Source organism: Tachypleus tridentatus, chromosome 1 (genome assembly GCF_004210375.1).
Source record: "Tachypleus tridentatus isolate NWPU-2018 chromosome 1, ASM421037v1, whole genome shotgun sequence".
Taxonomy (NCBI): domain Eukaryota; kingdom Metazoa; phylum Arthropoda; class Merostomata; order Xiphosura; family Limulidae; genus Tachypleus; species Tachypleus tridentatus.
Window position 1 is genome coordinate 89,439,708 of NC_134825.1, and position 15,733 is coordinate 89,455,440.

At 31.1% G+C, this 15,733-nt stretch overlaps 1 protein-coding gene across 2 annotated transcripts in view; it reads right to left on the reverse strand.

Annotated features, from left to right (window-relative positions):
• LOC143255251 (leukocyte tyrosine kinase receptor-like) overlaps positions 1-15,733 on the reverse strand; it is a 72,865-nt gene that overhangs the window by 15,820 nt on the left and 41,312 nt on the right. For both annotated transcript variants that reach the window (XM_076510626.1, XM_076510637.1), the window contains exons 19-26: positions 14,194-14,386; positions 13,993-14,062; positions 13,067-13,131; positions 11,658-11,787; positions 10,117-10,211; positions 8,300-8,392; positions 7,928-8,029; positions 7,478-7,612 (exon numbers count right to left, since the gene is read on the reverse strand). In XM_076510626.1, the coding sequence (XP_076366741.1) occupies positions 7,478-7,612; positions 7,928-8,029; positions 8,300-8,392; positions 10,117-10,211; positions 11,658-11,787; positions 13,067-13,131; positions 13,993-14,062; positions 14,194-14,386 (883 nt within the window). The remainder of the gene's footprint in view (positions 1-7,477; positions 7,613-7,927; positions 8,030-8,299; positions 8,393-10,116; positions 10,212-11,657; positions 11,788-13,066; positions 13,132-13,992; positions 14,063-14,193; positions 14,387-15,733) is intronic.

The window sequence follows — 15,733 nt, forward strand, 5'->3', positions numbered from 1 at the left end:
ACTTTAATTCTTACCACAGCATCCCACCTGAGGTTATATTTTCTTTCATCAGTGGGCCATGCTTCATCAGAATAGATGGTCTGCCACTATCCCTTTCGGCATTTCGTATTCAGGTGTAGTTCGCTGAATTGTGTCTGTTCTTGGATGACGCTGCTATCTCTACTCGTCAGTCCATCCCACTATGGCTTATTACCATCTCCAAATGTTACCTTTCTTTGAGTCATCTGAAGAAGGTGCATATTCCCGATTGGAAGTACAGTCTTCTATTGGCTGAATATCTTTCGAACCATCCTTCCCTTCCCATATATATAGATAGTTCAAAATCAGTTGACTGTGGGCTGAGTTCACTGCCGAACTATACGCCATTTCTCTTGCCCTAGATCACATAGAAGTTATACAGTGCTATTTATACCGATTTGCTTAGCTCTGTACTGGACCTAGTGAGAACTAACATAAACGTAATTCTCGTCGACATTCAAGACTGTCTGACCCGTTTCTCTGTATCATCCAATTCTATCCAGTTCTTCTGGATAACAGGCCCCAATGATATCCGCAGGAACGAGTTCGCTGACACTAAAGCTAAATCAGTCTGCTCTGGCGCTATTACAGCAATCGACTTGGAGTGAGCAATGTGATATCAAGCTTTTCCAGATCAACCCTTCTGTTGCTCTTTGGCCGTCTTGCTTCCGTAAGGATCGAAAGTAGGAAGATGTTCTGGCTAGGCTGCACATCGGTCACAGTTTTTTAACTCAGCGTCTTCTTTTATCTCTGACTGATACACCAATGTATGGTATGTGTGATACTGAAATCACAATAGCCCACATTTTAATGTCGTACCTTCGCTACGACCTTGAGGGACGACACAATTTTAGACATATTTTCACCAAAAATTCACCGTTGACGTTGGACAGTGTTAATGGCAATGGTGACATTATCCACCTCTATTGTGTTTTAAATTCTTAAGGGCCATTGACCTTTTTATTTCTATTGAAGTTTTTAATTCGAAAAGTGAACTTTGCTTTGTTTTAACATGATTCCTTTTAACATATTTCAATAATTCTACTTGGTTTTTAATTTTTAACTGTTATTTGGCATAAATATCCTAGTTGCTTTGCGCCAATAAATGCTAACAAACCAAACAAGCCTAGCGAGATTTGAACGATGTATAAATAACTAAAGAAGGAAGTATCTTATACTCAACATTTCCATGTGAGCAGTTTGATGCTAGAAAACAAGCCTAGTGAGATCTAAGCCATATATATATATATATACAGAAAGAAGTAACTTATACACATTAATACTTTATGAGCAATTTGTTACAACAGTACAAGACTTGTGGGATTTGAGCGATATATAAGTGCAGTGAAAAGTACCTTGTACTCATTAATGCCTTGTTAGCAAGGTGTTACTACATAATAAGTCTAGTGATATTTAAGCAATACATAACTACATAAAGAAGTACCATACACTCATTAATAACTTGTGAACAATCTATTACTACAAAAGAAGCCTAGTAAGTTTTCAGTTAGAAGTATCTCGTAAATGATAAACATTGTAAATACTATGTAATATAGAATGACTTCTCTCGTATATAGTAAAAATGAGTATTTTACTGCGGAACGAAATTTCTTTGTGGACATTTAATCAACATCTAACTACAAGACACTCAGTTTATTTGCTAGGCATTTAACCAATACGTAACTACAAAGTACTCAGTCTATTTGCTAGGCATTTAACCAATATGTAACTACAAAGGCACTCAGTTTATTTGCTGGGCATTTAACCAATATGTAAGTTCAAGATGCCCAACTTATTTGGTGGACGTTTAACCAATAAGTAACTACAAAGGTACTCAGTTTATTTGCTGGGCATTTAACCAATATGTAACTACAAGGTGCCCAATTTATTTGGTGGACATTTAACCAATATGTATGTAAAAGGTGCCCAGTTTATTTGGTGGACATTTAACCAATATGTAAGTATAAGATGCGCAACTGATTTGGTGGATGTTTAACCAATATGTAACTACAAAGGCACTAATATATTTACTGGGCATTTAACCAATATGTAATTACAAGGCACTCAGACTGTTTGCTGGGCATTTAACCAATATGTATGTAAAAGGTACCCAACTTATTTGGTGGACATTTAACCAATATGTCAGTACAAGGTGTCCAATTTATTTTGTTGACATTTAACCAATGTGTAAATACTAGGTGCCCAACTTATTTGGTGGACGTTTATCCAATACGAAAGTACAAGGTACCCAATTTATTTGGTGGACATTTAACCTATATGTAAGTACAAAATGCCCAATTTATTTGGTGGACATAAGTACAAGGTGCCCAAGTTATTTGATGGACATTTAACCAATATGCAAGTACAAGGTTCCCAATTTATTTGATAGACATTTAACCAATATGCAACTACAAGGTTCCCGTTTTATTTGGTAGACATTTAACCAATATGCAACTACAAGGTTCCCATTTTATTTGGTAGACATTTAACTAATATGCAAGTACAAGGTGCCCAATTTATTTGGTGGACATTTAACTTATATGTAAGTACAAAATGCCCAATTTATTTGGTGGACATAAGTACAAAGTGCCCAAGTTATTTGGTGGGCATTTAACCAATATACAAGTAAAAGGTGCCCAATTTATTTGGTAGACATTTAACCAATATGCAACTACAAGGTGTCCAATTTATTTGGTGGACATTTAACCAATATGTAACTACAATGTGTCCAATTTATTTGGTGGATATTTAACAATATGTAACTACAAGGTACTCAGTTTATTTGGTGAGCATTTAACCAATACGTAACTATAAGTTACTCAGTTTACTTGGTTGACATAAATTAAGAAAGATATCTATTTCTGATATCTTTAAGCAATACATAGAATATAATTTAACAAAAGGCCCTTATTGTTTGATAAGATCCAATAAGCATTGTATAAATACAGCCCGAGATATTTGATCCCTGATGAAATGGAATACGTAATATATAACTATAGAAAATCTGTCTTTTTAGGTAGGGTTTTGATAAGATCATGAACGCAGTATATATGTACAATGAAAGATACTCTTAATCAGAGTTTCGTGTCTAATTACAAAAAGAGAGGTTATTAATGAGCTAGAAAAAGTGAAATATTACTGAGATTATGAGAAAATACAAATACAAAAACAAAAACAAGTATCTTACAGAGCCCTGTAAACAGCTATATTACTTACACAGAGTGGTTTCATTAAATCTACAAACAAAATCTTAATAAAAAAATGTATTCTTACTGAGATCTGTATGCGATACGTAACTACAGAAAGAGGTATGTTGTGAGAGCTTATAAGCATTATCTACGTATGAGCTACATTAGAACCTGGTTACAGTACAGATCTACAGAAACAGCTACTAAGTGAAATTTATAAGCATTATATAACTAGAGAAACAGATACTTTGTACCTGATAAGAAGATTTTATATATAACAACAGAAAGTGGTTCTTTCACCTGGTAAGATCGTGTTGGCCATTACTCTCAAATGAGAACTAAACTCGTTTCAATCCCAAATTTTACGAAATGCTTCTTACAACTTTTAAAGGTACTTTTGTGTCTCATTGGAAAATAAAGTACTTTAGTAGCCATATTTAGAAACATAAAATGTTTTTCCAACTCTCCTGCGAACCGGCACTAGTTTATATAATGGCTACTGGGAATCAGTATTGTAAACAATTTCGAACTGAAGAAAGAGACATGCAGTGAAACCATGGGAATAATATCTAACCAAAACATTATAATGAGTAGATGTTAAACAATATCTAACCAAAACATTATAATGAGTAGATACTAAACAATATCTAACCAAAACATTATAATGAGTAGATACTAAACAATATCTAACCAAAACATTATAATGAGTAGATACTAAACAATATCTAACCAAAACATTATAATGAGTAGATACTAAACAATATCTAACCAAAACATTATAATGAGTAGATGTTAAACAATATTTAACCAAAACATTATAACATGAGTAGATACTAAACAATATCTAACCAAAACATTATAATGAGTAGATACTAAACAATATCTAACCAAAACATTATAATGAGTAGATACTAAACAATATCTAACCAAAACATTATAATGAGTAGATACTAAACAATATCTAACCAAAACATTATAATGAGTAGATACTAAACAATATCTAACCAAAACATTATAATGAGTAGATACTAAACAATATCTAACCAAAACATTATAATGAGTAGATACTAAACAATATCTAACCAAAACATTATAACATGAGTAGATGTTAAACAATATTTAACCAAAACATTATAACATGAGTAGATGTTAAACAATATCTAACCAAAACATTATAACGTGAGTAGATGTTAAACAATATTTAACCAAAACATTATAACATGAGTAGATGTTAAACAATATCTAACCAAAACATTATAACGTGAGTAGATGTTAAACAATATCTAACCAAAACATTATAATGAGTAAATACTAAACAATATTTAACCAAAACATTATAATGAGTAGATACTAAACAATATTTAACCAAAACATTATAACATGAGTAGATGTTAAACAATATTTAACCAAAACATTATAACGTGAGTAGATGTTAAACAATATCTAACCAAAACATTATAATGAGTAAATACTAAACAATATTTAACCAAAACATTATAACATGAGTAGATGTTAAACAATATTTAACCAAAACATTATAACGTGAGTAGATGTTAAACAATATCTAACCAAAACATTATAATGAGTAGATGCTAAACAATATCTAACCAAAACATTATAACATGAGTAGATGTTAAACAATATCTAACCAAAACATTATAATGAGTAGATACTAAACAATATCTAACCAAAACATTATAATGAGTAGATACTAAACAATATCTAACCAAAACATTATAACATGAGTAGATGTTAAACAATATCTAACCAAAACATTATAACATGAGTAGATGTTAAACAATATTTAACCAAAACATTATAACATGAGTAGATGTTAAACAATATCTAACCAAAACATTATAATGAGTAGATACTAAACAATATCTAACCAAAACATTATAATGAGTAGATACTAAACAATATCTAACCAAAACATTATAACGTGAGTAGATGTTAAACAATATCTAACCAAAACATTATAATGAGTAGATACTAAACAATATCTAACCAAAACATTATAATGAGTAGATACTAAACAATATCTAACCAAAACATTATAACATGAGTAGATGTTAAACAATATCTAACCAAAACATTATAACATGAGTAGATGTTAAACAATATTTAACCAAAACATTATAACATGAGTAGATGTTAAACAATATCTAACCAAAACATTATAACGTGAGTAGATGTTAAACAATATTTAACCAAAACATTATAACATGAGTAGATGTTAAACAATATCTAACCAAAACATTATAACGTGAGTAGATGTTAAACAATATCTAACCAAAACATTATAATGAGTAAATACTAAACAATATTTAACCAAAACATTATAATGAGTAGATACTAAACAATATTTAACCAAAACATTATAACATGAGTAGATGTTAAACAATATTTAACCAAAACATTATAACGTGAGTAGATGTTAAACAATATCTAACCAAAACATTATAATGAGTAAATACTAAACAATATTTAACCAAAACATTATAACATGAGTAGATGTTAAACAATATTTAACCAAAACATTATAACGTGAGTAGATGTTAAACAATATCTAACCAAAACATTATAATGAGTAGATGCTAAACAATATCTAACCAAAACATTATAACGTGAGTAGATGTTAAACAATATCTAACCAAAACATTATAATGAGTAGATGCTAAACAATATCTAACCAAGACATTAGAACGTAAATAGATGTTAAACAATATCTAACCAAAATATTATAATGAGTAGATGCTAAACAATATCTAACCAAAACATTATAACATGAGTAGACGTTAAGCAATATCTAACCAAAACATTATAACATGAGTAGACGTTAAGCAATATCTAACCAAAAATTACACTATGACCACACGTTACACAGTATCTAACCAAAACATTATAACATGAGTAGATGTTAAAGAATATCTAACCAAAACATTATAATGAGTAGATGCTAAACAATATCTAACCAAAGATTACAGTATGACCACACGTTACACAATATCTAACCAAAACATTATAACATGAATAGATGTTAAACAATATCTAACCAAAACATTATAACATGAGTAGATGTTAAACAATATCTAACCAAAACATTATAACATGAGTAGATGTTAAACAATATCTAACCAAAACATTATTACATGAGTAGATACTAAACAATATCTAACCAAAACATTATAACATGAGTAGATGTTAAACAATATCTAACCAAAACATTATAACATGAGTAGATGTTAAACAATATCTAACCAAAACATTATTACATGAGCAGATGTTAAACAATATCTAACCAAACCATTATAACATGAGTAGATGTAAACAATATCTAACCAAAACATTATAACATGAGTAGACGTTAAGCAATATCTAATCAAAAATTACGCTATAACCACACGTTACACAATATCTAACCAAAACATTATAACATGAGTAGATGTTAAACAATATCTAACCAAAAAATTACAGTATGAGCACACGTTACACAATATCTAACCAAAACAAGTTAGAAAAAAAGTATTAACTACACGAGAAAGTAATATATAATATACTGTAATATGTAACATAACTATATGTTGGATCAATAGTACAAAATACAATATAATTGCACGTTACATACAATGAATATCGTGTTTTGATTACAAATCAGATTAGTATCATTTCTAAGAACAGAATTATAGGTTACAACTTAACTGTATGTGAGATGATATTGAAAGGTAAAAGAAGAATATACTTTGTACCACAGTTTAACGGTGCATCAAAACTAGAAGAACTAAATGTTGCAGGAGGGTGGTATGTATTGACGATAAATGTTGTTGTAAGATTTGAATATTATATTTGTAGAAAAGAACATGTTTTCATAAAAATTATCAATTATATCAGTTTGATTCGTTTTGTTAAAGTACCGGTTTATACCACGGGTACATGTTACACAATGTCTACAAGTACAAAAGTTGTATACTGCATTATTTTAAATGATATCTACAAATAGAAACCAAATTTATGTTCTAATACACTATATCATTACCCTACGAGTATAAAGCAATTGTAAGCTGTAACATGCTGAAGAAGTTACGGGAAACAAAAATGTTGCAGTAAACATATGTGCTTTAAATCAATGATTTATAACGATATGTTATTCTGTTTTCTAGCTTATTATTTTATAAATGAAATTAGTTTTAGAACCAGTTAAAATAACTCTCTTCTAGTATTCAATTGTTATCTGTGGAAGAACTTGTTACAATTCAAGGAAAGAACCGTACACTGGATTTGGACACAATGCAGGAGGTTCCAATCTTCCACCAGATGTCACTAGCTGCATTACTTCCTGGTTACCTCGGCCGGGATATGGCATGTAACCCAGTGACAATACTTCCCACAATAAGACTCCGAAAGACCTAAAATATTGACAAATAAATCTCTCAAACATCTTTTCTTCTAATGTTTGTGTTACTCAATACAAATAGGCCGAATACTTTGAATCCTAAATTTTGATCAATAACATTGTTCATACGTTATTATAAGCATTGAAAACAAAACCAAACAGTCGGGATTGAACCGAAAGCTAATTTAAGTATTTAATACCAGTCGTTCATGCACGGGACATATTACTGTTCTGAAAATGACCTTCTGGAAATCTTCACGGAAAATAATAATCTAAAACATTACTTGCAAGCAAGAAATTGTTATCATTCTATTTCAGCAATGCTTACCACACGTCTGTTTTTGAGGTGAAAATGCCGTCTAGAAAAGCTTCTGGTGGCATCCATTTCACGGGTAGAATAGTCTTGCCTCCTTTCCGATAATAATCAGCTCTGAAAGTTACAAGTTTAATAGACCTTTACTGCAATTTTCTTTCCCTCCAGTTCTTCCTAGAACGTTGCTGAGGTTATTTTAGTATTTATTAAGGTCAATTAATCTGATAAATAACAGAAAATATGTAAATATATAAATGAACATGTTATATACTTTGGATTTATTCTTCCTCATCAAAATTGTACAATATTTATATAAAATACTGCGATGCCTAAGCTGTTTTCAGAAATTCTTCCCGTCATTTAACTTCTGATACTTTAATTTCTCACCGATAGATGTCTCTAGCCATTCCGAAGTCAGCTATTTTGACAACCGGGTCGGAATCTTTCGTGGTTAGAAGACAGTTCCTAGCCGCAAGATCCCTAGACCATAAATCAGTAAATTATTACAAATATTTAACATTATGTTTTTTATAAATGTTTGTAAAATCTTATTATGATACACGTTGCAAAAAATTGTTAGTTGTTCTAATGAAATATAATAGTTTGTTTATTGAATTTCACGCAAAACAACTCGAAGGTTATTTGCGCTAGCACCTAATTCTGAAGTCATAGACCAAATGGTAAACTATCCACTGTTAACTCTTAGGCTACCCCTTATCAACAGTGATAGGCTTCGATTTCTTCACCCACACGCTGTAAATCGAATTCTCTAAAGAGAAAGCCACCAAGACTGAAATTGTACGTCACAAATGTATTATATATTATATACTGGTGTTTTCTCTTGTTGGTTACATAACACATAATCGAAATAAATCGTATTAATGTATTATTTACAATTTCTTTAATTAGCAAGTATGATATAAACCGTTGCATAAATAAATAAATGTGACTGATTATTCTTTCTTTGCTTGATATTTGTTCATCTTGCATTTTTTGTTATATATAAATATCCGTGCTGAGTTTTTAAAATATTATTTACATTATCAATGCAACATGAGCTTTGAATGCAAAATGATAAAACCTCTTTATCATAGGTTTTTGTTTGGTATTCAAGACCATATTAGATAACAATAAAGGAGTCACAATCATACATCAAGAGAAAGATTGTTACCGCGTTATGACATTAATACGACATTAATCGAAACTAACGTTGGATCTAAAATTGAAATCTGAAGCTCTGTCTATCATTCGATTTACAGCTTGTCGCTATCTTATTCTAGTTTTAGAAACTTCAAGCGAATTGTACCAAATGAAAAAAATCATAGTTTTAAAACAATATTACAAATGTGGTTGTTTATACGTAGTTGAGCACAAAGCTACACAAAAAGCTATCTATGCTGTGCCGACCACGGGGATCGAAAATCGTTGTTTTAGTTTTATAAGACTTTAGACTTATCACTCAGCCTCTGGAGGTAAATATTATATAAGACTTATCTCGATTAATACCACTGTAATATATATTTTTGGTATTTTAAAAACCTCTCCGGTGAACCATTAACAATTACATGTTAATGGCATTAATGAACGCTACTTGTTATTGAGTTTTCTGGATAAATATAGCATTAGTACGTGAGTAAAAGACAAAACACTATAATAGAAGTTCTACTTTACTAGGTTATGGGATAATATAATGCTTTCTCGTCATCGCAAATATAATGCTTTATTTTCATTAGCCATAAATATTAGGTTTTTCTGATGAGTTAGTCGCTACTTTTTATATTGCTCTGTGTTTCTTGTTTGTGAATGTTAAATTTCTGCACATTAAAAATCTTGAGTGAGTAAACAACATTTAAAATATTTAGTTAAAATTTGGTTATAAAATAAATAATATCAATTATTAATCTCGATTTTTAGGCAGTCATAATTTTATTAATAGTATTAATTCTGTAAATGCAGCTTAACATTTTACCCGTAATAGAATCATTAAACTGATCTAAGACACAGTAACAGATTAAACAATATATAGCTTTAGACAGACTCAAGTTACTTTTACCTGGAATTTAACAACCAATAAGATAGTTCAAACAATGATTTAAGGTTTGTTATGACTAATCCGTTTACGTCTAAAGAATAACAGTTAAAGCGTTTCTTTTGTTGTTCTTTTGCTCCTTGAAAACAAAAGTAATTATTTTATTTCTTCTAACCTGTGAATGAAGTGGTGTTCTTCCAAGTACTGACAGCCTTTACCGACATCCATGGCCATTGCTAGAAGTTTTTTCATTGTCAGATTGGATTTATTCTAGAACAACAGAGAGCGAGTGATAGTTTTAAAACAATTTTTTATAACACACACGTATTTCCAGCAATGCTATTTATATAATTTTTTTTTCCATAAATTACAACGTCAACACATATAGTTATTTGGACGGAAGTTTGTAACGGACAATAAAATATGCTCTTATCGTTAAATCTGGATTCTAAGAAACAGAAAAATATAGTTCAACCAACTTTTGTTCATCAACCTGAAAAATTCTATTACGTTACATGCTACTTGTTGGTATACTAGTGAGGGGAAGTATTCCGAACTACGATAGATTTGTAGTACTTTAATAAAAATGGTTAAAGTTGTGTTATCTCACAAAAGTATAAAACTGTTGGGTGTATGGGATTCATAGTTTGCAATGAAGGAAGCTTCAGTTCTGACTTTTAGTTGTTTAATATAAACATTTGAAAAAAGTAGGAAAACAATATACAATGCTGACGTCAAAAGTAAATCGAATAATTATGAAAATACTAATACATGATAAAATTTTAAAATGACAATAAACTTTCATGCTTGTAAAAGTAATTACTACAAGAATATATCTGTATCATCAGTTTACATACATAGATAAATATATGTGTGCATCTTTAGGCTGTATACCTTCAACTACGAATAAAACTCATTCCATTATCAACAATTTTGAAATAAAAAACAGTTTGAAATTGTATAAATATAAATATTATAATATTGTGAGATAATTTTGTTAAAACCAAAACAACTAAATCCATAAAGTGAAGGTTATTTTTATTGACGTCAACTTTCCATGAAGAATTTTAATTCGCATTATGTTAGAGATAACCTGCAACACTAACTTCAAAAAACTAAGTATAATTTGAGCTCTATTTCTGCACACTTTATCCATCTCGTGATTTCAATCTGTTACTACTACAATAGTTTGTTTGTTTTGAATTTCGCGCAAAGCTACTCGAGGGCTATCTGTGCTAGCCGTCCCTAATTTAGCAGTGTAAGACTAGAGGGAAGGCAGCTAGTCATTACCACCCACTGCCAACTCTTGGACTACTCTTTTATCAACGAATAGTGGGATTGACCGTCACATTATAACGCCCACACGGCTGAAAGGGCGAGCATGCAGGATTCGAACCCGCGCCTTTCGGATTACGAGTCGAACGCCTTAACACAATTGGCCATGCCGGGCCCTACTACAATAGAGGAAAACATAACATATTTGTCTCGCTGAATTATAAAATGAAAGAAAATATTCAACAAATTTTTATTTGCTTTAATAATATCAAGATAATATTATACACGCGCTGTCATTTCAACATTTAATTATAATTTTACAAGACAAAATATTTTATTATATAGCAGTTCTATCGTTTGAAAGTTTACATTAAGAAGTTAAGTTATTGATATCTATGTTTTTCATCACCATTCATAAATATATGAATTGAAAATACTCACACACTTAGGTCTAGCTTCCCTCAAAAACGTCTTCAAATCACCACCAGGAAGCAGCTCCAACACAATAAACCTGGGCATCTTATCAAAGCACACACCCATAAAGTGTACAATATTTGGATGTTCGAATTTGCTACGATGATGAAATAAATAATCATTAAATCTTTATACTTTTTGTTGAACTAAACAGTGAAACCACTATTAGAGAAAAAATAATATTATTCTAATTTTTTTGAAATTCAAAAACAATGTGCTCCACCACAGTAATATTTTCAGCAAAAGACTGGAACAGAGTTGTACTAGGAATATAGGGTTACACAAGGGATAAGACACAAAGATCTGTAAAACTTGGATTACAGGGTTTTACTAAGAGTAGCACACAAAGACCTGTATAACTGAAACTACAGAGTTGTATTAAGAGTAGTACACAAAGATCTGTAAAATTTGGACTACAGGGTTATACTAAGAGTAGCACACAAAGATCTGTATAACTGAAACTACAGGGTTGTACTAAGAATAGCACACAAAGACCTGTATAACTGAAACTACAGAGTTGTATTAAGAGTAGTACACAAAGATCTGTAAAATTTGGACTACAGGGTTATACTAAGAGTAGCACACAAAGATCTGTAAAACTGAAACTACAGAGTTGTATTAAGAGTAGTACACAAAGATTTGTAAAATTTGGACTACAGGGTTATACTAAGAGTAACACACAAAGATCTGTATAACTCAAACTACAGGGTTGTATTCGGGACAGCACACAAAGATATAACTGGGACTACAGGGATGTAGTGGGGATAGCATACAAAGATCTATATAACTAGGACTACAGGGATGTAGTGGGGATAGCATACAAAGATCTATATAACTAGGACTACAGGGTTGTGGAGATAGCATAAAAATGTGTACATTTTTTTCAATTTGTGCCTGGGATGAAACATTAATTTTACCAATGCTACAGTTAGTATTATATATACATTTTTCATCAATGCTTTAGTCATCATGCATAAAAAAGACGTTAAAAGCACTCATATGGTTAAGAAAAATGTTCACAAGATATGTTGCGTACATGAACAAAATTAAAATACGCCATGTGACATTACCTCTAAATTACACTTTGACTTAAAACTACAGTTTTATCTAGATTTCAAGAATGTATTTACTATTGTTTGGAGATTGACACTCTAAAACTTTCTCTTCACCCCCAGTACAAGTTGAATATCTGATTTTTATAATTAAACTTTAAACGTGTTTCAAAATAGTACAATCAGCGTAAACGCCCTGAACCAGTTATTCACCAGTTCTACGAGACATATTTAATATACATTTTTTGTTCACATAAAATTATTTACACACTATAAAAACTTAACTTGTAATAATATTAAATCGGATGTAAAATATAAACTTACCTCATTATTAAAGCTTCCATTAAAAAGTCCATTTCAGCTTGATTAGAGGACAATTCTGGTAAAGTCTTATGAAAAATAAAAGGGGCCTTAATTAATAACTATAAGATAAATCGCTGGAATTTAACAACTAGCATTTGAATATTCTCAAATTACATATAATAAGTGCTGAGTACCAATGTTGTGCTGGCTGGAAGACGTCTATCAACGCTTTCAATTTAGCATTATGTCTTGCAAAATTACTAGATCCAAACTAGTACCAATGTTGTGCTGGCTGGAAGACGTGTATCAACGCTTTCCATTTAGCATTATGTCTTGCAAAATTACTAGATCCAAACTTGAAATGTTTTGGACGATTTAAGTTTCAAGTCAGCATATGGCCGAAACGGAGTAGTATATAAAGTTAACCTATACAAAACTGAGGGTTTAATCATCTATAAATTTATTTTCCATAAAAATGGAGAATATTGGTAATTCAGTGGAAAACATTACATTTCTGAAAAAGTTTGTGGTGGATTGGAGACAGCATTTACTTATACTGTAGTTCTTTATCCACTAAAGATTGTTATATAAGTAACAAACTTACAAACTTACTTATACTGTAGTTCTTTATCCACTAAAAATTGTTACACTGTTGAAAGACATCCTCTAAATGTTTTTAATTATATTTCGTTTTTAAAGTGGAAATATATCTTTTATCTTGGAGATCTCAGTTATCAATGAAGATTAGATCAAATATCTGTGTCAACCGTAATATACAAAGGATGAAGTTTGTTAGTTTTAAAAAGTTTAAATCACAGTTGCACATAAGTATTTGTTACTAGTTTTAAATGATCTGTCTAATCTTGATGATCACTTTACTATATAACATGAGTTTCAGTTATTAGGATACCAAACTAACTTTAACATTTAAGCAGTAACAACGTTACCTTTACAGCTACTGGAATGTCACCTAAAAACCCACGATATACTTCTCCAAAAGCACCTTGCCCCAAGGCCCTGAAAAAAAACAGCTTTATTTCTCAACTGTATTGACGAACACTTTTAGTTTCACTGTAATAACTTCGTCAACAATATTATCAAATAAACGTAAGCTTTTACTCTTTGTCTTAAGGCTCACATCCACGTACTTAACTAAGGTAAGGTTCTCTCGTGGGATTTCGTTCAGATCCTTTACTGTATACGTACTACCACCGAATTCGTAGTTGGGATTGTAGTCAGTAAACATCCCTCCATTCTGACGTAATTGGTTCAATTGAACCTCAGGACTGTTAAGGGGTTCGTGGCGGAGATCTCGAATGTGTCTCTTCCGGTATCGGTTGACTATAATGTAATAGTTTTAGGATAAATATTACCAAATTATCTGATCTGAAGGTAGAATATTTCTAACTTGACAAAAACTACATAATATCACATTCATAATTTAACAAAATATGAAATATTATAGTTTAATATTTAAAAAATCTCAATGTATACCAGTTTGACAGAAATTTTAAAATTTCTTTGACTAAAATAATGTGCAAAACACCAACTGATGAATAACTGACGTTTACTTTGGGGAAAACGTATCGTGTATGATTATAAAACAGTGCATTATATGTTGTTTATGTTTCTCTCTGTACCGAGTATAAAAGAATAAAATTTATTTGTGAAATCTTATATTCTTTTATTGATTAGTTTTGTCATAAGCACTACCATACTTTCTTATAGAACAATTTACTGATTTAGATATGCAAAATAGATTCATCATGTGATATGTAAGGTGCTTGTTTAAGCCTATAAATAAAGATACATTGTCACATCATTATCAGTTTGCAATAAAATAAAGCAAGTGCCTTTCGAACTTTCACATGCTCGCCCTCCCAGCCGTGGGGGTGTATAATGTGACGGTCAATCCCACTATTCGTTGGTAAAAGAGTAGCCCAAGAGTTGGCGGTGGGTAGTGATGACTAGCTGCCTTCCCTCTAGTCTTACACTGCTAAATTAGGGACGGCTAGCACAGATAGCCCTCGAGTAGCTTTGTGCGAAATTCCAAAACAAACAAACAAACAATTCGAACTTTCAAAGAAACACGATAAAGATATACGTTTCTAGAAATAACGCATTTAACAAAAATCGCTTCCGTCTTTAAACGTCTCCCTAAAGTCGTCTTCGACTTCTCTTAACAGTGTGAACATTTTTCACTGTATAAAATGGTAACTACTAGGTTCTGGCGATATTCTAGAGAAAATATGCTTGGACAGATGTTTTTTAAACAAAGCAGACATAAGATAATATCCCAACTGACTTATTCTATCAACTACCGCTTCTGTATAATAAAAACATTATCATATGGCTGCCGTTAACCAGATTTAAATTTCCTTGGTGATTCGTAAACAGAAAAGCATGGACTCGTATCATGTGGTTTGATGTGGAAAACATACTCTTGGCATGAGTTTGGCTCTTTGCTTCTTTTAGAAGGTCGAATAAAACGCAAAGCCCACCATTGTTGCCAGCCATTCACAGCAAAATACTGCATTTCTATCCTAACGGATAGAAGCTTCTCTACAAAATAATGTAAGATTCCATCACGTTGCTACTGTATGAAACCGGTTTGAAAGGGACAACAGTGACTTGACTTAAACTATTTTCCTTGGTGAACCAAATCATTGGGTATTAATCTGATTGAAC